Raw genomic sequence first — 23,107 nt, forward strand, 5'->3', positions numbered from 1 at the left:
TAATAATAAAAAAATAATAAAAAAAAAAATAATAAAAATGAAATAATAAAAAATATACGTTTTAATATAGGAAAACAAATATTACACAAACTTTTGAAACTCTTTAAAATATTTTTTACATAAAAAATGAAAAATGGAAAAAAATTTAATTTTACAACTGCTAAAAAGTGAATTAATAGGTCACATAATTTTTTTATGTGTGTAAAATTCGTATGTGATAAAAATAGCTTGAAAAAAAAAAAAAAAAAAAAAAAGTGATAGCCACCTTGACTCATTGATCCATATTTGACAACATTATGAAAACATTTAAATTGATTTTTATCTCATTGTAGTAGTTTCAAAAATTGTGAAAAACATTTTCGTAATGTTTTAAGGAAATGTTTTATGTAAAAATGCTTTATATACGGTACAATAACAAATTGGAATTGAAAAAAAAAAAAAAAAAAAAAAAAAAGTGTTTTGTAAATATTATTGGAATCTGTAGAACTTGTCAAATATTTGCTCATGCAACTCCATACGATAGACGCATGTCTAGAACCAACTGTTTTCAGGTTTTTCTTGAATAATTAAAAGATTTTACAAAAGAGAAAGGAACAAAAGCAAAAATGTAGCAATGCCTCGATGTCATTTGTAGCAATGTCGCGATGCCAATTGTAGCAATATCGCGATGCCAATTGTAGCAATGTAGCGATACGAATTGTAGCAATGTAGCGATGCCAATTGTAGTAATGTCTAGATGATCCGTGCTGCACACATTTTTAATGAAAGTATCTCCTTTAAAAAAAAGAAAGACTTTCATATAATATAACAATTTTGTTAGAGTGCATAAAAATATCAACATAGGAGTATGTTTCGAGAGATTTCCTAGATAATGTACAGTGTGTTCAATAAAAACATTTAGACGATGAGAGAACTTCTAGTGCTAATAAAATATTTCACCTTTTCTCAATTGTGTATCCAAATTATGTTGACAGAAATGGTTTAAGGGTTGTTCCAAACCCTGAGAACCCTTTCCATGAAAGTTCAAACGCAGGAAAAAAAAAATAACAAAAAAACAAAAAAAATAAAATAAAATTAAATCAATTCAGGGATTAAATGTTGTAGTTTTTCAAAAGATGCGGCTAAAGTATACAGCACATTTTTTCATTTTCTAAGATTTGAAAAATTCGCAACAATATAAGAATAAATTTCGACACATGTTTTCCTTTTACATCACCTCGCTTTTTATTAACAAAATGAACAACTAACACATTTTATTTTTGGCATCTTTCGATACTAGCCCTTAGACTTTTTTTCATTCATCATAAAATGAATGTGCAAAATGTGAAATAAAAATAAGTGGATAATTTTTTTTTTTTTCCCCCTCACCATTCAGCATTTATTATTTGATATATTATTTTGTTACAAATCCCTTTGCCTTATAAGAAGTACTGTGAAAAGTGAAATGAAAAAGAGAAAACATTTTTGGAGAAGTAAACTCATTGTTATGTATTATATATTTCATGGACATCATCTGAAATAATTAAACTTTTGATTCATCTTTAAACATGAAACTATAATGAAAATTTTAAAATAAAGATCACACACAGTACAGTTCTGCAGGAGATTCAGTTTTTTTTTTTTTTTTTTTTTTTTTTTTTCATTTTTTTTTTTTTTTTAAATAAAAAATTTTTTTTTTTTTCTTTTTTTATTTTTTTTTTTTTTTTTTTTTTTTTTTTTTGTCTGCTTGCATGTGTGTGCTTTTAACTTTTCTATTATTTTACATTACATTATATTTTATTCATTTTAAGCATTCCCATTTTAATTTTCCTGTATTTGTCACCAAATGAATTAACTTTCTTTATTGAGTTCTGGCTGAAAACATTTCCCCCTCTCCTTGAAGTGCATATCTTAAAGTGCAATCTAAATGAATAAAATAAAAGTTCAAAAAACAATTGATAGCTTTTTTCACATTAAAAGGAAAAAAAGCACAACTGCAAGTAGTGCGAGTGGGGAGAATAATGGATGTGGTTCTGCCACAAGCACTGTTTTGGAGGAGTTGGAAGAAACAGATAATGAGTGTAAGAAAAGGAAGATAGTAACTGATTCTATAAAATTTGAAAATGCTACTGATGTAAATTCATGTGATCAGGAAGTATCTGCATGTAACTTGGGCGTGGAGGAGAACTCTGCAAATATATCATTCATTAAGAAGATGACAAACGTAATGGAAAAGGAAAAAGTTTCTGAAAAGACAAATGTTGCGGATATGCCTAGCTTCAGTTACACTGAAGAAATAAAAAACTTAATGCATGTTGAATGGTACGAACAATTAAAAGATGAATTGAAAAAAAATTATTTTCAGAAAATGTATCTGAAGATAAAGGAAGAAAGAAAGACAAAAGTTATATTTCCACCAGCTCCATTAGTTTTCAATGCTTTTTTGAAAACACCATTATCTAAAATAAAAGTAGTAATAGTAGGTCAGGATCCCTACCATCAAAAAGGTCAAGCCATGGGTTTATGTTTCTCAGTACCAGTTGGTATTAAAATTCCTCCAAGTCTAAAAAATATTTTAAAGGAAATAAAACAAACAAGTAATCATGGAGATTTAATTAGCTGGGCAGAGCAAGGAGTGTTCTTATTAAATACATCTTTAACTGTCGAAGAAAACAAACCTGCTTCACACAAAAATTACGGGTGGGAAACTTTTACTGATAAAGTTATAAATATTATAAATGAGAAAAAACAGAATATTATTTTCATGCTGTGGGGGAATTTTGCAATAAAAAAATGTGCAAAAATTGACACAAACAAGCATTTTATTTTAAAAGCAGGACATCCATCTCCCTTAAGTGTGAGACATTTTATCAATTGTGACCACTTCAACAAGTGTAATAATATTCTTACTCAGAAAGGGTTAACACCTATTAAGTGGGATTTGCCACAATGAAAAAATTATATAGGAGAAAACTTTCAAAAGGATGAAAAAAAAAAAAAATAAATAAAGTGAAAAGTACTTTTCGTTAACAGGAATAACCTGGCTCATTTGGAGCCCATTTATCCTCACCAAAAAAATGCCATCTGTTTTTTTTATTTTTTCCTTTTTTTTTTTTTTTTGTGCCGACGAAGAACGTGTTTTTATTTCCATAGTATTTTTTTGCCTTAACATTCAGCTGTTTTTTTTTTTTTTTTTTTTTTTTTACAACTTTTCCAATAACATGTATACATTTTGAGCCATTTTGAACAATTTTGAAAATTTTGAACAACTTTTAACAACTTTGACAAATTTTCATCACACACACGCGGATAATCAATCAATGGCGTCTGCACCATAGTGATGACCACGTTGTAGAAACATTTTGTTAAGCATGGGAGGAAAAAGATTTCTCTAAAGGTTACGCAAAATAGTGCATTTCTACGAGTACAGTTTTGTATATTTACTTTTTCTTTTTCTCCTTCTTCTTCCTCTTCTTTTTCAAATGGGCCCACCCTGCGAGCCTCTAAGAATTGCTCGTGTTAAATGCTTTTGCCTTGACACGACATGCATAGCGCAATTTTCTCTCCCTTGAACTTCCATGACCTTATTTTTTCAGGTTCATCTGTGTGAAATATATGTTTATGAATTTTAGCCTACAGTAAGGGGTGAATTAAAATTTAGATTCTACTTATTTTTTGTGTTGTTGTTCTACTGGTAGTCGAAACCTCTCGCTAATTTGAACAGAGAATACCATAAACATCACACACACACACACCCCTAAGTAAAGACCTAACCACGACCTAACCACGGCCCTAAGCGCGTATGATGCAGTATTTTATACGTTTTCTAAAACATAGAAGAGAATTCTTTAGAAACACTCAACTTTTTTACCGATCCTCAAAGGTGCATGAAAGTAATGACTTACAATTAATGAACTCAGATGTTAATAGTGCAAATGTTAATGGAAAAGAAGTTAAATGCTTTTCGCTTCTAAACAAGCCGCTCTTTCCAGGCCTTTCATATGTGCTCAATGTGGATAAAAATCTTGTGAATATACTTGAAAACTGTAAAGAAAAAAAGATATATGTGGGACTCTTTTTTAATAAGAAAAAGGAAAATGGACAAACGTATGATCTACTTTGTGACGAAAAAATTAAGTTAGAAGAGGTTCCTCCTTTAGAAGGTAAAGAAGGAATTACAGATGATGAACCTTTTTTAAAGAAAGATCTAGATTTCATTAAAGACGTTCATAATGTTTATTCTTGTGGTTCATTAGGGATTGTTCAGCAAGTACTATACAACGATGGGTATGGCAGAGATGATTCAGCAGAGAGTGGTAATTACTCAAACGAGAACCTATCACATGCAAGAACAGGAACAACAACGTCAGCAAAAGAATCAGCAGAAACAGAAGGAGCAACAGTAACAGCAAAAAAAGGAACAATGAACAATGCGATGGATTCGAAGGAACAAAAGCAGTTCCATGAAAAGGACAGAATCCAAGAAAGAAATAACCATCTTGGGGGTAAAATCCAGAATATACACCGAATCATCATTGATGTGGTTGAAAAGGTAAAAATCGTAAAATGGGTAAAGGCGAATACTGCCATAATTAATGTAATGGAAAAGAGAAAATGGAACATAAATAATAAAAGGATAAAAATATACCAAATGGAAATTATAGACAAAATAAAAGAAATTATAAAAATAAATAGTACATGTGCCTCTGAATATAATTTATTATTAAAATATTACAATGTAAAAAATGTGCACAGTTTGGTGAACCTTATAGGTAGTATAACAATAAGCAAAAATAGTCTTCTTCAAGATTTATTTGAAAAAACAAATGTAGAGGATCAGCTTAAAACCTGTTTGAATTTACTTAATGAAGATATTTTTTTACTAAAAATGAAAAAAGAATTATCTACAAATATGCAGCACAAATTTACAAAAGAAAAAGAAGAATTAATAATTAAGGAATATATAACAAATTTAAAAAAAAAAATTGGACAAAAATCAGAACATGAAAATTTGTATGAACAATTTTTTAAGAAATTCCAATTGAAAAGTAATTATATGAGCCAAGAGGCTTCTACTACAATACTGCGAGAAATTAATAAATTTTCTTTGTACAGTGAAAATTGTGTTGATTATTCATCCTCGTATCAATACCTCAACACAGTGTTGAGTATTCCTTATGGAAAATATGCTACTCTATGTGAAGATATCAAGAAATGTGAAATGACATTATGTCAAAGTCACTATGGGTTATATGATGTGAAAAGATATATACTGGAATATTTAGGACTATACATGTTAAATAAAAATGTGAATCCGAAAATACTTCTCCTCGTTGGGTATCCAGGTATAGGGAAAACATCCATATGTAAATCTATCAGTCTTGCTTTACATCTACCATACTGTATAATAAATATGAATAATATACACAATATGAATGAACTAATTGGACATAGGAGAACCTATGTGAATAGCTATGAAGGAAAAATTGTACAAGCACTAATTTCAACAGATGTAATGAACCCGTTAATAATTTTAGACGAATTTGATAAAATATCCTTTGGAAACACAAGCATATATAATACACTTCTAAACATATTTGATAATACTCAAAATAAGGAATTTAAAGATCTTTATATAAATTTTCCTATCAATTTGGAAAATGTTTTTTTTGTATGCACAGCTAATTCAGTTGATGAAATACCTGAAGTCCTACTAGATCGAATGGAAATTATAAATATATATCCCTACACAAATATGGAAAAAATTCTTATTTTTAAAAATTATTTAAAAGAAAAAATTCAAACAGAAACTAAAATTACAAATATGCATCTAGAATTGTCAGATGAACTGTTACTATATGTTATTCAAAATTATACCAACGAAAATGGAATCAGACAATTTTATTCCATTCTATATAACATTTATAAAAAAAGGGCCTATATGCTTTTAAAAGGACTTACACAAAAAATAGAATTAGGACTTCATAATTTGCATATTTTTCAAAATTTTCTAAGTATTGGAAATGTTAGAACTAATAGGGGGGTAAATTGTGTTGCTCCATGTCTAGAGGAAGGTACACTAAAATCGCTAGCCTTTTCAGATAATGGTGGTCAGGTTATTATTATAGAAGTTTCTGGACTTTCGGATAAAAACAGTTCTTATAATATACAAAGAAGAAATCAAGACGATGCATACTACAATGGTGATTCTTTCAGGACATGTGAAGTTAACATACCAAAGAATAGAAATGACAAAATGGAATTTCCATTCCCAAGTTATAACCTACATATGAACAATTTTACTCTAACAGAGGATAAGATATATCACCCACCAAATATTTCAAAAATTGAAAAACTTGTGCGAGAGAGTGAAGATACACATCTACTACATGGAAAAATTTCCAGCTCAACAGATATGCCACAAAATTTTCCTACTCAAGGTGAACCCTTTTTTGCCATAAAGGACAAAATAGGGGAAGCTCATAGATGGAAGAAGAATATGGATGAGAAAAATCTCAATTTTGGTGGAAACTTAAATTGTCAAATTATCATAACAGGAAATGTTGGAAAGATAATGCAAGAAAGTATACTAATAGCTAACACCTTTTCAATCCAATTGTTAAAAAAAATAATTCCAAATTTTCAAACTGAATATTTACATATAAATATGAGTGAATGTGATATGAAAAAAGATGGACCAAGTGCAGGCATAAATTTCGTTACATCCATTTTGTCCTATTACTTAAAGGTGAAAATAAATAATTCATTATGTATGACTGGAGAAATAACACTCAACGGTTATGTATTAAGGATTGGGGGGTTGACAGAAAAAATAATACTTGCAAGAAATTTTGGAATACGTACCTTAATCATTCCAAAAGATAATGCACAAGAATATGAGATGTTGCCAACTCGGGTAAAGGAAAACATACATGTGTTGTATGTCCAACATTACTATCAAATTTTTAATTTTCTCTTCCCACATTTTGGTACCGTCTTTTTTTCATAGGAAGTAGGATCATCAAAATATTCTGCGCTAAATTGTTCAAAAACGTTGATAAAAAAAATTGGGACAGAGAGAGGGGGGTATGAGTTAGCACATATGAACTTCCCCGTTCTGATTGTACATGTGCATAGGATCTATATTACATGTATTCAAAAAAAAAAAAAAAAAAAAAAAAAAAAAAACCATAACGGGGGCTCCCTTCCATATTTAACTTCATACAATTTCGTGAATGTTTAATTCGCTGTTACCGCATTTTTCACTTAACACATTCGTGGCATATCCCCCACACACACACCCCTCCTATGTGTCCTTTTTTTTTTTTTTTTTTTTTTTTTTTTAATTCTTTCCTCATTTACCAGAAATATACATAATTGTATGTCCATTTTGCAAATTCTGCTACATCTTCCCGTCTACAAATGATTGTGCATGCATAAAAACATATACGTATGCATATACCTATGTATATAGCGTATGTAGTAGTAACCCTGTTATAACAGTGGATTTTTTTTTTTTCTTCCCTTGTCCAATGTGTATAGAAATGGAACCATAATTTGTAGCAACGTGCGAAGGTAATGAACTTATAAAGGCTCCCGAACAAAGGGGGTGATTAAAAGAATTGCTACATTTCCATGTGCACGTTCAGTTATGTGAACGTTTGAAGGTTTACTCACCGGGGAAACAAAGTTCTGTTTTGTGCATCCATATGTTTATATGAATGTATATATGTGTGACTTCTCACGTGTGTGAATCATTTCCCCCCCCCCCCTCCCTTGGATTTACACAATAGGGTGGCCCCAAAACGGATGGAAATTTTCCCTTCCTTAACTCGTGGAAAATTTTCTCCCTTCGCTATTTATTTTTGTTTTTTTGAATTTGATGTATGTGAACAAAAAAAAAAAAACTTCACATTTTAAAATTGGCCAGTTCTTTTGGGAAAGTCCATATAAAAGTGAAATATGCCATTTCACATTTGTTTTAATATACTTTTTTTTTTTTTTTTTTTTTTTTTAAATTGCGTAGTAACACATGTAAGCACAACAAAAACAATTGTGTCCCCTGGTTCATATGAAGGGGTGGGATTTTATAGAAAATAAGATATATTATAATATATAATTTCTTTCAAATTGTGTTTTTCTTTGTTTAATATAAAAAATATAAGGGTGCCCGTTAACTTAATCCATTTGTAATTAGCACATGTACGTCACATAAGCTTTGATAAGGTTTGACATTTTCTCATGGGACCCAACAAGGAGCATACGATATAGAGCACACGTATATATATCATGTATATACACATACGTAAACATACGTATACATACATATATATACATATATATAATACATATGTAGTTGGAATTTTCTCCATCTCTCCTTCTCGCCTTTAAAAAAGCTACTTGCGTTCGCTGAAGGCTTTGAAGTAATGAAAATTATTATTAGCAAGAAAAAAAAGAAAAAAAAAAATTCTAAAATAAAACACAGTGTAGTAAACAAAATTTACAGAATTATTTTGTTAAGGGAACTGCATAATCTGGAGTAAAAAAAAAGAAAAAAAAAAAAAAAAAGTTATCTTTAAGGATGTAACAAATTAATAGCAGCGTAGGAAAATAGTATTAAAGCGGAAGAAAAATACTCACCCTTTTTTTTTTTTTTTTTTTTTTTGTTTTGTGGCCTACAATTTTCCGGTTTAACATATCTCGTTGTTTTCTTTTTTTCTAAATTTATAAGAAGAACATTTTTAACTGAAGAAAAAGAAAAAAAAAAAAAAAGGTTAAACACAGAAGAAAGAAAAAAATGGGGAAGAATTCTCGACTAGAAACATGGCTACAATATAGAGTTAGGGTTACTATAAGTGACACAAGATATTTTGTGGGGACCTTTCTTTCCTATGACAGGCACATGAACATAGTATTAGTTGATGCTGAAGAATTTCGAAAAGTAAAAGGTCCGGAAAATTCGTTTAAGGTACATTTAGATCTAGTTTACATTTTTACGCCCCCAAAAGGAAAAAGAGCAAAGGATGAGAGAACAACACATGTATATGCATACATACATATATATATGTATATAGACAAGCTTAATTTACATTCACATGTATGTGTTGTATATATATATTGATTTGTGAACCTTTCGTTAATGTTAGTTGGATATAGGACTTTACAACATATACTAATTTTGTTACGCAATTTTGTCCATATTTTTGAACGCCACAAGAATTGTATATATATATATATATTTTTTCTTTTTTTTTTTCCCAAATCGATATACATATATATATATTTTCCACTCAATACGTGCTTATGTGATCTGTTATTTTCCACAGGAAGACATATCATAAGATAGATAAAATGATTTGTATGCCTCTAAGAATATCAACATTTGGTGTACTAATTTTTTTTTTTTTTTTTTTTTTTTTTTTGTCTTTCGTTTTTCCCGCTTCACCCCTTTGCAGGAAATAAAACGTGTCATGGGATTGATTTTAATTCGAGGTGAAAATATCGTCTCATTCACTGCAGAAAGAGCACCTTTAAGTAAAAAATCTTTGACGAATGCATTGAATAAAGGAATAGCAACAGGAAGAGGAATTCCGTTAAATAATTATGTACCTTTGCAAAATAACTTCAACGCCAATTTAGCAAATCCAATGAATAATATGCCAACGGGTATGGTACTTAATTCTGGAACTTCCAAAAATCTAGCACCAGGAGTTAACCCCAATTTTAGAGGATCTAAAATGCCAATAAGTACTCAACGACCAATGATACCTATGAATATGCCATTGAATCAACCATTAGGGAATGCTAACAATTCTCAACAGAGATTGCTACCCCAAATTCCAAGTCAATTGCCATTCCCCCCAAATATGAACAACACACAGGAATAATGAATGTGTATTTCTTTTTCTTTTTTTTTTTTCTCGATATGAGAGATAGCACATGAAATTTTGTTTTTTTTAGCAGTATATACTGCATTCCTCCACTTTCTGTGCATATCTGTTATGCGCATATGTGCTATGTGCATATTTATGAGTGTATGTTTTGATACGCTCCTGTTTGTGTATGAGAATATTCGGGGCTGGGGTGGCAAATGTCTCAGTGCAAAAAAGAAAATGTGAAAATGCAGCCTGGAGAGAATGTAGTGTAAGTACTTTATCAGGCTGAAGAAACCGCTAACAAATGAATCACATGATAGAAATGCATTCTAGTGTAAAATTTAAAAATTCTTATAGGATCATAAATATACAATTGAGGGAAAGAATTACTTAAATATTTTCTCTCTTTCTTTTGCTCACCTGCCCATTTCTTTTTTTGTATCAATAAGAAAAGTGTATTTTTCTTGTGATATTATTACAAAAGATGTTTTTAAATTTTCCCAAATTCTGTGCCTCATGTGAGAACGTGGAGATTTGGTGCTGCTGCCATGCGTTCACATATATGAACACATTCGTATATATTTCTTTATTTATCACATATATGTTTTTTTTATTTGTTGTGAGTTTTTTTACAGCATCCTTGAACACGCCTCCGCCCCGTCACCTCGCCTGGCTGTCGTAATTCCGTTGCTCAGTGTGGCATGAGTGAAGGAATACATAAGCCTGTTTATAATTTTTAATTTACAAATTAACGAAAGTTCACTTATTTTATTGTAGTTTATCTTTTTTTTCCTTTTTCTCCTCCTTTTTCTGCTCTTTTTTTTTTTTTTTTTTTAATTACAAATCATTTTGAAAACACGTTTGATTGTTTTTAGATACAACTATTTCCACATTATAAATGAAAAATGTGAATGTGTCGAATAATTGTCACCCCCCTTCTTCCTCAATAATTGCAATTCTGCTAAGTAGTAGCAAGATCCAAGCTTTTTAATTTTGCAACGAGCATAAAGTTTACACACACGTATGATTTAAAACTCTTTTCCCACCTTTTCATAATGTGTACAAAAATGTATACTTGGAAAAATTTAAACAATAAAAAAGCTTAGATGATGTTATGATTGGTTAATTTACTTATTCGTAAATTATATACACGTTGGTTTTGAGCATGTTTCTGTGTGTGGCATTTCAATTAAAATTGAATTTTTTTTTTTTTTTTTTTTTCTGTTTTTAAATAATAGAGATAAATAATGGCATATTATTATATGTCATCCTATCTCCATTTAAGAGTCATATTTATTGGTACCTCACATTGAATTTTAGCAGAAAACAAAACGAATGTCATCCCTATACTCATTTATTAAATTCAAATGAAAAAGAAAAAATGGTCATGAAATTGTAAGTACTGGATATGATCCAAACAAATTGTCATTTATTTTTGGAGGCAATTAAAACATTTTCCTAATCCATATTATAAGCACTTTTATCCATGTAATAATAATTTCATTACTTTTCGAAGCAACTTTTAACCATTTTCTTAATCCCTGGTCAAGGCGGCATATTTAATCTATTTACATGTGATTGAAATGGTTATAAAAGAAGGTAAAATAAGAGCTCACAAAAAAAAAAAAAAAAAAAAAAAAAAAAAAAAAAAAAAATACAATTATGTGTACATTAAACGTGAAAAAATTAAGTAGAAAAAATAGTTCAACAGTTGTCCGATGGATTTTTTTTTTTTTTTTTTCAAAATTTTCTCCTTTTTCATGGGCTATTTTATTATGGCATTGCCTTCATGGGTGTTCTTACTATTTACATACATTATTGATATGGAAGAAAAAAGAGAACAGAGAAAAAAAAAATAAAATAGAAATGACTACTAGATTCGATTAAGCTATATAAATATACCTTCCCAGTGGTTACGAAAAATTAGATTTAAAACCACGATTGGGAAAAAAGCTTATGGTTATTTGGCATGCAAAAAAATATTACCAATTTGAGGTGTTATAAAGGTAGCATGTGCATATGTAGGTACATACATGTGAGCAAAAAAAAAAAAAAAAAAAGAAAAGAAAAGAAAAGAAAGGAAAACAAAGAAAAACAAAGAAAAACAAAGAAAAACAAAGAAAAACAAAGAAAAGAAATGGAAAGAACAAATATGTGGCTACAGAAAAACGCATGCATACACCTACGAACGTACATGCATACATTCGTAAGTATTTATGACAAGGGGACACATAAAAAAAAAAATAAATGCAAAGGTTAAACGGAACCTTTTCAAACCGTCTTCAAAACCCATTTTTTAGCCTGTTTTTTGACCCGTTTTTTTGACCTGTTTTTTAATCAATTTTTTTAATCCGTTATTTAACCTACATTTTAATCCGTTTTTTAACCCATATTTTAACTCGTTTTTTTAAACTATATTTTAGCCAATTTTTTTACTCCCTCTTTTTCCCGACTTATTACCCCTGTTTTTCCCATTTATTGCCACATATCTTTCCCCATTTTATGGACCCTCCTTAGATATTCCATAAAAATATAATGGAAAAAAAATATACCCCACTCCTCATGTTGGGACATTTTTATATTTACGTTTTGTTTATCCCAAGTATGGCATACCTACTTTTCACATGCATCTTTTTTTTATATATATCTCTACTTGTATTTATGTGAATATAAAAAAAGAAGGTCAAAAAACATAAAAAAAAAAAAAAAAAAAAAGGAGAAACAATATTAGGGCTTTAAATGACGTGATCATTTTCACTGAAAAAAGAAATTGAGTTCGTTTGTTATTTTTTTGTATCCAATGTTTTTTAATGCAATGTTTTTTTTTTTTTCATCCAACGTTTTTTTATATCCAATGTTTAATAATGCAACCTCTTTTTATATCCAATGTTTTTTAATACAACCTTTTTTTATATCCAATGTTTTCTAATGCAACCTTTTTTTGTATCCAATGTTTTTTAATGCAACGTTTTTTTTTTGCATTGAATGTTTTTTAATGCAGCCCTTTTTTGCATCCCGCCTTTTTTTGCATCCTACCTTTTTTTTTCTCCCATGAATTGAATAGGATATTGCACATACGAAATACTCAACATACATGATTATTGGTGTGCAATATTACAATCTTATACATTTACACCATTCGCACATTGTGATAGAGGTGTATGTATTCAAACTGAACGACCCTGTATATGCACACAGAATACATAACTTGACGGATTCTCATGTACACGTTTTTGATTTGAAGTTTATATACATTTTGAATTCTTCAATAGAAGACAATAATATAGGTGCGTGGTTTGAGAAGGTTGGGAATATTTTTTTTTTTTGCATTTTGATAAAAGATTCAACAAATCAAGGAGAGACGTGTAGCAAAAAACGAATGTTGTGGTGTACATGAAACGAATGGACACATGTAACATTGACACGTGTTCCAATCTGCTATATACATAACTTTTTAAAAAAAAAAAAAAAAAAAATTATGAACCTCTCGAGCTCCAAAATTCATATTTCTCTTTCGAATCAATATGTTGAATATTATGAAGAAAAAAATTTACAGGATCCATTAAATAGCTCAATAAAAAAAAATGACGTGAAATTTTCAAGTGAAGAAGAGGAATCTACCACTGTTGGGTATGCCCGGGATGACATCTTCACTGGTAGATGCACAGATCATAATGCATACATCGAAAAAAATGAAAAATGTGAATACCCTAATGCCAATGCGGATGAATACCATTTCGAGAACGAGAAAAAGAATAACACTACGAAGGAATTATCACCAAACCATGTAGGTCATAGTGAGATTCAGAAAGAACATACAAAAGAGACAATGCCAAAATTAGCATTGCCACATTCATCTTGTGGAGGTATCGAATTACGAGAAAGGAAAAGTGTCCATGGAAAGGTCTGTAGATCTAAACGCATGTTATATGGAAAGAATCACAAAATTAAGGGAAAGATATCACAAAAATTAGGATTAAATATTTTGAAAACAATACACAGCAGGAAATCCAGCACATATTGTTTTATAAGCAAAGCGCTTAAGAGATATTTAAAGGTGAGAATAAGAATGTTACAAAAAAAAAACCACAAATGTGTAAGTAAAGAAAATATAGCATCGAGGGTTGTTATACCCAAGAGAGCAGTACCATTATGTGTAAGAGAAGAAGAAGAAGAATCAGATAAGAAGAAAATCAAAGAAGTATTCTTGGAAAGTGTAAAATGGAGTGCAGAAGAAGACATGGATAGGAACAAAAAAACAAATACAAATGGGAAGATAGCAAAGGAGGGAAATAAAGATCTTCGACAACTCCCCAACAAACCACATATGAATAATTATGCACCTACCAACAATCATTTACATAATATCTGCACTGATGAAAAGAATATGAAAATGAAAAAGGGAATAAAACAAATTCTGTTACTCGCACCAAAGGCATGCATAAAAAATCGTGGTTTTTTCATATGCAGCAAAATGATAACAAAGGAAAAAATTAGAAAAGAGGAGGAGAAAAAAAAAAAAAAAAAAAAAAGACATGAATGTAAACCTATCAATTTAAAAAGTAAAGATACAATGAACCAATACTCAACCCAAAAAACGAGGAAAAACACAGATTACATTAGAGACATTCAAACAAATTTCATTCAAAATAGCAGTTTTATGCACACGAAAAAGTGTGAATCGTTGATCAATCAAATGGATGAAAAGAACAGGGAAGAAAAGGGTATTAATGTTCCCACAATTGAAGGAGGTATATGGAGATATTTAGAAGATAGTTCTAAAAAAATAAAAGTTACAGATGTGAATTGTGGAATAAATAGAGCATATATGACAACCCTTTTGAGAAAAAGAAGAAAAGAAAAAAATACCATTGTCCATGGGATTAGTAATAGCGATGATTATAATCACAGCATCAGCAGACAAAGGAGATATGATGAACTTATCTCTGATGGTAAACAAATCGAAAAGAAAAATCCAAATGAAAGTAAATCGAATAGAAATACGAGAAACGTGGTAGAGACTATTTTGACAAATCGGATAATGAACAATGATGTATGTAGGGGAAATGAAAATTATAAAATTTATGAATTTTCACAAAAAATGAAGCGACATAATGAGGAACATAACAAGGAGGAAGATATAAATGATACAGTCCTTATAGCAAAGTGTAATGAAAGATGTTCAAAGGATAAGAAAAGAGAAAGAGACAATGTAGGATCGACGTTATTCACCAATGGAATAACGTCTCATAATGATGGCAAGATGATGCACCAAAAAAAGGTGAATGAAAAAGAAGAAAACATAGATACTGTCATAAAAAAACAAGGAAAAAACATTTTAAATTGTGATAAATATATCCACATTGAGGAGAACGAAATGAAAGAAGAAGTAATACAAAGGGATGGGGGAAATGAGCGATGGAAAAGAAGAAAAAAAAAAAATGATGCCGCTGCTTCTGCCGCTACTACTGAGATTGTACGAAAAAGCCAACTAAACTTAAATGAATATCTCATATTGAAAGAAATAAAAACAATACAGAGCAAAGAAGTGGTTCAGTTGAACCTTGATTCATCCTTCTTCGTGTCAAAAGGAGCAGGGTTATATAACTATGGGCAAAATATCTGTTTCTTTAATAGCATAATACAAACCATTGTAAGAATTCCATATATTTGTAAAGACTTAATGAACAAATTGCACTCCCTAAATTGTGAAAAAAAAAAAATCCATGTATTCTGCTTTTATTGTTTATTTGAGCAATTCGCATGCAACATAATATCCAAGAAAAGTGGAATCAAGAATATGCTAATTCCGTATATCAAAAAATACATTTGTAATAGTTACATTGTTGGATATCAAGAGGATGTGCATGAATATTTGAGATATTTTTTATGCTCATTAGAAAAATCGTCCTTTTCTGCATCTATATATATACAAAAAATGTTCACAGGGGTTACGAAAAACATAACCATTTGTACCAAATGTAATAATGTATCATTAAAATATGAACAATATTACGAATTGTCATTAGATATTAGCTCATCAAACAATTTAGAGGAAGCATTAAAAAAACATTTATCGAAAGAAGTTTTAATGGGTGATAATGGATACTACTGTGAAAAATGTAGGAAAAAGAAAAAAGCCACAAAACAGTGTGTTATTAATAAATTACCAAGAGTACTAACAATACAAATTAAAAGATTTTTCATGAATTCCAAATTCCACATTGTTAAAAATCATAAACATATTTCTTATCCATTACAGTTAGATATGAAGACTTATGTAAATAACTGTGATTTATTTCAGAATGATTTTAACAATAATGTTATATCCTTGTATGAAAAGACCAATTCAAATTCCTCTTTCCATCAAAATGCAGCCCTCACCCGTGAGCAACCCTTCGCACGTACTTCACACGGCACAAAAGGAAGAAGGGATAATCTCACTGTTGAACAAAATGGTGGGCAATATGATGCTAGAAGCGACATTCAGCTGGATATGCAAAGCAGTGGAAAGAGCAATGTTGAATGCTGGAAAAGTAGGAGGCTAAAGAATCAGGAAAAAATCAGGTGGAACAACACATACGTGCTAAAACAAGTAGAACATATTTTTTCTGAACTAAAAAGAGAAGTATGCAAAAAGAAAATAAAAAAAGAACTGAGTTCAAAAGAGTTAAGAAACTTGTTCATGGAAAAAAAAAAAAAAATTATAAAAGAATTGAAAAAAATTAAATTTTCAAAATTTTATAACGACATTCTTTTAAGTATATCAAAAGACATGGAAACATTGTACTATTATATAAAAACCAATTATAATAGAAAAAATTTCAGTTTGAATAGTGTTCTTTTTAATTTCAATGTGGAGCACTATCATAGGGAAGACATACATGAGTCGTGTTTGGAGTCATGTACTTTTCATGACAAACAGGAAACAAAGAAAAGGAAAAATTCTGAGCAAAATATATGCGTGTCCTACCAAGAAGAAGAACGAAAATATGGGGAAAATTGTCCCAAAGGTTGTTCTAAAAAGTGTCAGTTGGATTGTTCTAAAATGTGTCAGCTGGATAGTTCTAAAAAGTGCCAGCTGGATTGTCCTCAAAACGACTTCAAGAGTTGCCCGCAAAAAAGAGCTAGCTATTTCGCATACGAATTAACGGGACTAATTAAACACATAGGTTCAGGAACAGAATACGGACATTACGTGGCACTAACAAAGTCAAATAACAACATATACCTACTCTGTGATGACAACAACATTTCATATATTAATAAAAAGGATGTATTGAATTGTGTAAAAAATGCATATGTTTTTATATACACATGTATTCATCCCGAATTTATTGACTTTTACAATAAATATGTAGATGTACTGGAAAAAAAAAAATTCAACATAAATTTGCCTGTATTTGAAAGGCGAGTAGAATTTAAGGAACGTATAACCATGCCCAAGCAGAAGTTTATTAGCAGATCCATGTACATTTGAGGTTGCGTTTCTGCTTCGATTCTCTTTCTTCATTTGGCAGCATCCCAAGACTAGAATCACTGGTTTGAAACATATGTTGTGAGCGCAACTTTGGGACGTAAGAGCTGTTTGGTCTATCGCTTACTAGCTTCTGTTCCAATTTGAAAAAAAAAAAAAAAAAAAAAAAAAAAAAAATTATGAACTGTGCGGAAAAATAAACTTAGTATCATGGATACATGATACATGCATGGATTTGACAAAAACAAAGTAAAAAGGAAAAGTAAGAAAAGAAAATTGCTCCTAATGGACCTTCCCACATTCTAATTATCTCATGTGCAAATTTATATCTACAGATGCATGCGCGAAGAAAATTGCCACCTCTACTGCCATCACCACTACTGTCACCACATCAATTCACGTAATTATCTGGAGTAATATTTGAAGATGATCCTCAAAAGAAGAGATAACTAAATTTTCGCTACTTGGTGATGCAACTCTCTTGATACAGTCATATAAAACAAACACACCGATATAGGAACATCGAAGGATGTACTTTTTGGAAGTCCCTATCCATTTGCTGAGGGGCTTTTATAATACTCGTTTTCTTTTCATATCCTCAATAGTAAAATCATTTTTGTTATATTTGGAATTCTTTTTTATTCTCTCCTATTTGATTATTAATTTTTTTTTTTTTTTTTTTTTTTTATCCAATTTTGGGGCTATTCGTTAGTTTTGTTTCGGGTCTCCTTTTTAAGCCCGTACATTATGCTGCCCTATATTTTACAGATCTATATTTTTACCATATCACACTTTTAATGTAACCCTTTTTTTTTTTTTTTTTTTTTTTTTGTTCTTCTTTTAATATTCACATTTGTTAATCACTTTCACATATTCGTTGTTTGAAAATTTGAACCAATCTATCCCCCTTACCTTCACTTCCCTTCCCTTTTTTAAGTAACTCAAATTAACATTAAATTAGAATTACATCTTTGTAATTATCTTTATTTTAAGTATTATTCCGATTTGTTCCTGTGTGTGTGTTCAGGACATGCACAGAAAAGTGTAGAAAAAAAATTCCCCTTGTTGAATATGCTGAACTCATTTTGCTAGTCTAATTTTCTGTGACCATTACTTTAGTTTAGCATGCGTCTTTTGCTATAACTGATTCAAATGGGTTGTAGATCAAGACATGGATACACCTTACATGTGCATGTGCATATGCATGTGTTTTACAAATACCCCATTCGAAAGTAAACGTGATTTATTTTCATTTTTATTATTTTATTTTTTTTATATTTTGTTTTATTTTATTTTTCGATAAAAAGGAAAATAGGGAAATCCTTTGCTTATAAGAGAAGCAAGAACTTTTATTTTTAACTTTTTATCCCCAAATGTCATGTTCTCATGGGGGATAGAAATCATCAGTTTTTCAAAATATATGATATATAAAATCATTTCATCTATTAAGGTGAGACATGAAAAAATATCCGTTTCATTGTGAACCTTATTTTCTTTTCCTATCGATAGGAACTTACAAATTGGATGAAATACTTGCAGCATTTCTCTAGGAAAGAAGGTGTGTGAGGAAGAGAGAGAAAAAAAAAAAAAAAAAAAAAAAAGAGCACACCTGTGTATGTACGGACTGAAGCTCGTGAATATTCATACAGGGATAATGGAAGTGATGGTTGTTAATGTTTGATTGGATGATTTCGTGAAATTTCCTTAATTAATGAGTCAATAGTTATATTGTCCAAAATACTCTGAATAACCTTATTTAATGTTGATATATCATTGGGTATATTTTTATCGAACCTAATTTTCTGCGCAATCCATCCTCCTTCAATTTTTTCTTCAATACCATTTTCATTTTTACAGATAGAAAAAATATGTTTAGAAACATAATAGCATTCTATAATATAATGAGAAATTTGGTTGCTTAATGCAAGGTTTAATAATTCTTTGTATACATCTCCATATTCTGCTAAGTATGTTTTATATGATGTTCTTACCCCTTTAATGGATATAAATAATTCAAATTTATTCGGGAAATTGTTCTTATCATATATGGTTTCAATTCCAAAATCTACAGTGTTTAAATTTAATGGTTTCCATTTTAGGAGTTCAAAGAAATTCCCAGTTTTGTATGGATGGTTTAGGGGAGTGAATATAATTCCATCAGATGCATGTGGAAGTTTTTTGATTGTTTGAATCAGTTCAGTTATTTGTCTGATGTGGTAGAAATCTTTTAAGTAAATTTCGAATGGAGCATTCTCTTCCTCAGGTAGCATGTCCGAATGGGAGGAGGAGCTCGTGTCCTCTTGCTCTTCATCATTCTCATCATTGTCACAATTGCGATCGCTACCAGCAGCAACAGCAACAGCAGAAGTTGCACCACCATATTGTACATCTGCATGCACATCTCCATCATCCATAAAATCATGTTCCATTAAATCCTGATTTGCATTTCTTTTAAACGAGGGGATACATCTACTATTAGAGTTCCACTGATCCAAAGTTGCCTTTTTATCGTTTTCTCCAACCATTGTATCGCTTGGATTATTGTTTACACTACCAGTTTCATTTTTTTTAACAGGAAGATGTGCATGAGGAGATTCAAAAGAAATGGTTGATATATGAGCTGTAGGGTTGTTCATGCGATGTTTTTGTTTCTGGTATTTCTTCAGTGGGATTATGACAAAATTATAAACATTTGTTAATCTTTCTAAATAGTTTAAGCTAGTTATATCTTTCCTATGAATATACAACCCATCATATATTAAATAAACAATTTTATTTTCTTCTACTCCTTTTTTTTCATTAAAAACTGTATCTTCTACTAATTCACCATCTAGCAATGTCAATTGCTGTTTCATTGTTAAATCATCGTGATTAGGTATATGCATATCATTTTTAAATATTTCATAATTCCTATCAATTAAAAATGTCGTATTAGATGCAATAAATAAAAAGTACCTCACACCATCAGTCTTTTCACATATTAAATAATCTTTATTCAGTAAATTTTTTATGTTATGTTTTGTTAGTGATACTGGATTACTTCCTGGAAAACCTTTCCTCTTCCATTTTAGCATATCGTTTATTTTGGATCGAATCTTCTCCTTTAGAAATTCATTTTCAATTTTCTCACCAGGGTTGTAAATATCTCTTATCATTATGAGGAGGAAATATGATGGGGGACAGGGGCAGGGGCAGGGGTGAGAGACTACAATATCTTGCTCTTTTCTGCGCCTTTTCTTACTTCTTGTTTCACTTTGCTGAAAGATACATTGGAGTGACAAAAAAAGAAGAAAAAAAAAAAAAAAAAAAAATCAATTTTAACGTTTTATAATAGTATTTCAATTCTGGAAAGCATGAAGGGTTCATTTAACTCCTTCTGTTTACTCCTTTTTTTTTTTTTTTTTTTTTTTTTTTTTTTTTTTTTTTATTTTTTTTTTTTTTTTTTTTCTGCTTTTTGCAGAGACCCTGTTTTTCTTTTCTGCGCCTTTTCTTACTTCTTGTTTCACTTTGCTGAAAGATACATTGGAGTGACAAAAAAAAAAAAAAAAAAAAAAAAAAAAAAAATCAATTTTAACGTTTTATAATAGTATTTCAATTCTGGAAAGCATGAAGGGTTCATTTAACTCCTTCTGTTTACTCCTTTTTTTTTTTTTTATTATTTTATTTTATTTTTTTTTTTCATCTTTCTTTTTTTATTTGTTCTGCTTTGTGCAGAGAACCTGATTTTTTTTTTTTTTTTTTTTTTTTTTTTTTTTTTTTTTTTTTTTTTTTACATTTGAATTGAATCCCTTGATATTAACAATTATTGTACTTCCCACTTTTGTAGTTTTAAGATATATCCCATTTTTCGAAAAACGAAATGGAAATATTTACTTTGCGTGTGCAAGGTTGTACATTTTTTTTTTTTTTTTTTCCTGCTCAGTTGAAGTTAGGCTAATGGTTTTATTAATAGTCTATACAATGGTTTTTATAGTAGACAACACATATTGGTGTGTAAATTTATGATGTCATATTTTGAGTATACACCTATCTTAATGCATTGTAGGTACACGTATGTGAATAGAACACAAATTTGTTGCTACAGTTTGAAATAGTGTATGTGTATTAGGACCCTGCTCTTAGCCTATCAGTGGGATGTTCTTTTACAGCATTGGTTATATGTATGTATATATGTATGTATCTATATTTTGTAATACGAAATGTAATTTCTAAATAAGCTGTGTTGACGTTTGTTCGTTTTCTTATGAAAGGTCCTTCATTGACCTTGCAACTATGCCTATTGCATATCTGAGGAATAAGATATCTGTAACCATCACAACTGTTTTTGCATATGAATTATATATAGACCTGTATGTGTGTATACATGATATACCTGCAGCCATTCGTAAAACAAACACGCAGTATAAATAAGAAAGGATGCTTTATATGAATGGACTTATGCAAATGTTCACATAACTCTTCATGTGTGAAAAAATAAACATGTTCATTGATCGCTCCATTTTTCTCTACATTATGTCCAATACGCTTTGGACGAGATTTACCACATGGTCTTTATCATTTTTTTTTTTTTTTTTTTTTTTTTTTGGGAAAAACTGCTCTTGCGGGGTTAGTAGGGGTTTCGATTTCATTTATTTTGAATTGTGAATCCTTTTTAATTTACATTATTTGTTTGTCCTTTTTTTTTTTTTTTTCTCTTTCTTTTTCGCTTCCCTTTTTTGCTTCCCTTTTTTGCTTCCCTTTTTTGCTTCCCTTTTTCGCTTCACCCTTTACCCATCATTTTAGCACTTTTGCCATTTCAAATGTTCTCGAAAATTTTATAGGTAAATTGAAACATATACTTAGTACCTTTATGATTATTGATACCCTCACACTCTCACGCTGTTCTGATGCAGCATACTAAACACACACCAGGGGAATAAAATAAAAATGTAGAAAAACACAAGGAGTGAAAGGTGAAAAATATGATCACACTTCATGCACAAAAGGATGGCTTTGTCAGCAGTTTTCACACGGCCTCACACAGACGCAGTTGCATGTGCAGTTACACATAAGCAGAGCACCATTTGACAATTTGCACCTCGTGTCTTTGAAGAGAAGCGGAGATTATGAGTGAAGAGAATGACAGGAAAAAATGTAATTCTTTTTCCATTCATTCGAGAAAAAAAATAAAATAAAAATGCGCACACATGTATACACATATGTTACATTCATATATATATATATATATATATGAAAGTTTTGTGAGCAGCCACGCAACTTTTAAGTTCCATCCGTTCAAACGTTTCCCATTAAACGAAAAAGGGCCGGAAAAAAAAAGGAAAGGTGAAAAATGCGGAAAAAAAAAAAAAAAAAAAAAATGCGACATAAAAATACTAAGCGAAAAGTACAGAAATGTGCTGAGAAAAATACACCACGTGGAAAATACAGAAAAGTGCAAAGAAAAAAAAATGCAACGCAAAGAAATACAGAAAAATGCGGAAGAAAAATTAACAAATGTGTAACCTGAATTAAGTGATTTATTCCCCATATAAATAACTCATTTGAATACACTCCTCTAGTATAATCATTTTTTTTCATGTGATATATTTTATATTTTACATGTATTGTTATTTTTCCTGAATTCATTATACACCCCCTTCGCAGTGATATATATATATATATATATTTATATATGCTCATATATGCATACTTTGTACATACATGGTTATATGTATGTTCGTGTGTACAAAATATGAGTATAAACAAATACACCTGTATGTTGCACATGATATTTGTT

At 30.1% G+C, this 23,107-nt stretch overlaps 5 protein-coding genes across 5 annotated transcripts; 4 read left to right on the plus strand and 1 right to left on the minus strand.

Annotated features, from left to right (window-relative positions):
- Positions 1-1,906: 1,906 nt before the first annotated feature.
- Positions 1,907-2,932, plus strand: PGO_133380 (uracil-DNA glycosylase; the record flags this gene model as incomplete). The annotated part of the gene is made up of 1 exon (XM_028689854.1): positions 1,907-2,932. The coding sequence occupies one exon, from the start codon at positions 1,907-1,909 to the stop codon at positions 2,930-2,932; it is 1,026 nt and encodes a 341-aa protein (XP_028545655.1).
- An 852-nt stretch (positions 2,933-3,784) lies between these two features.
- On the plus strand, positions 3,785-6,988 carry PGO_133390 (ATP-dependent protease; the record flags this gene model as incomplete). The annotated part of the gene is made up of 1 exon (XM_028689855.1): positions 3,785-6,988. The coding sequence occupies one exon, from the start codon at positions 3,785-3,787 to the stop codon at positions 6,986-6,988; it is 3,204 nt and encodes a 1,067-aa protein (XP_028545656.1).
- Positions 6,989-8,776: 1,788 nt separating this feature from the next.
- PGO_133400 (small nuclear ribonucleoprotein-associated protein B) lies at positions 8,777-9,866 on the plus strand (the record flags this gene model as incomplete). The annotated part of the gene is made up of 2 exons (XM_028689856.1): positions 8,777-8,947; positions 9,435-9,866. 2 exons carry the CDS (start codon positions 8,777-8,779, stop codon positions 9,864-9,866), a joined length of 603 nt encoding a protein of 200 aa, XP_028545657.1.
- A 3,466-nt stretch (positions 9,867-13,332) lies between these two features.
- Positions 13,333-17,334, plus strand: PGO_133410 (hypothetical protein, conserved; the record flags this gene model as incomplete). Its single annotated transcript, XM_028689857.1, has 1 exon — positions 13,333-17,334. The coding sequence occupies one exon, from the start codon at positions 13,333-13,335 to the stop codon at positions 17,332-17,334; it is 4,002 nt and encodes a 1,333-aa protein (XP_028545658.1).
- Positions 17,335-19,001: 1,667 nt separating this feature from the next.
- On the minus strand, positions 19,002-20,486 carry PGO_133420 (mRNA capping enzyme; the record flags this gene model as incomplete). The annotated part of the gene is made up of 1 exon (XM_028689858.1): positions 19,002-20,486. One exon carries the CDS (start codon positions 20,484-20,486, stop codon positions 19,002-19,004), a length of 1,485 nt encoding a protein of 494 aa, XP_028545659.1.
- Positions 20,487-23,107: the final 2,621 nt, after the last annotated feature.

This window comes from Plasmodium gonderi (genome assembly GCF_002157705.1).
Source record: "Plasmodium gonderi DNA, contig: Chr13, whole genome shotgun sequence".
Lineage (NCBI taxonomy): Eukaryota > Apicomplexa > Aconoidasida > Haemosporida > Plasmodiidae > Plasmodium > Plasmodium gonderi.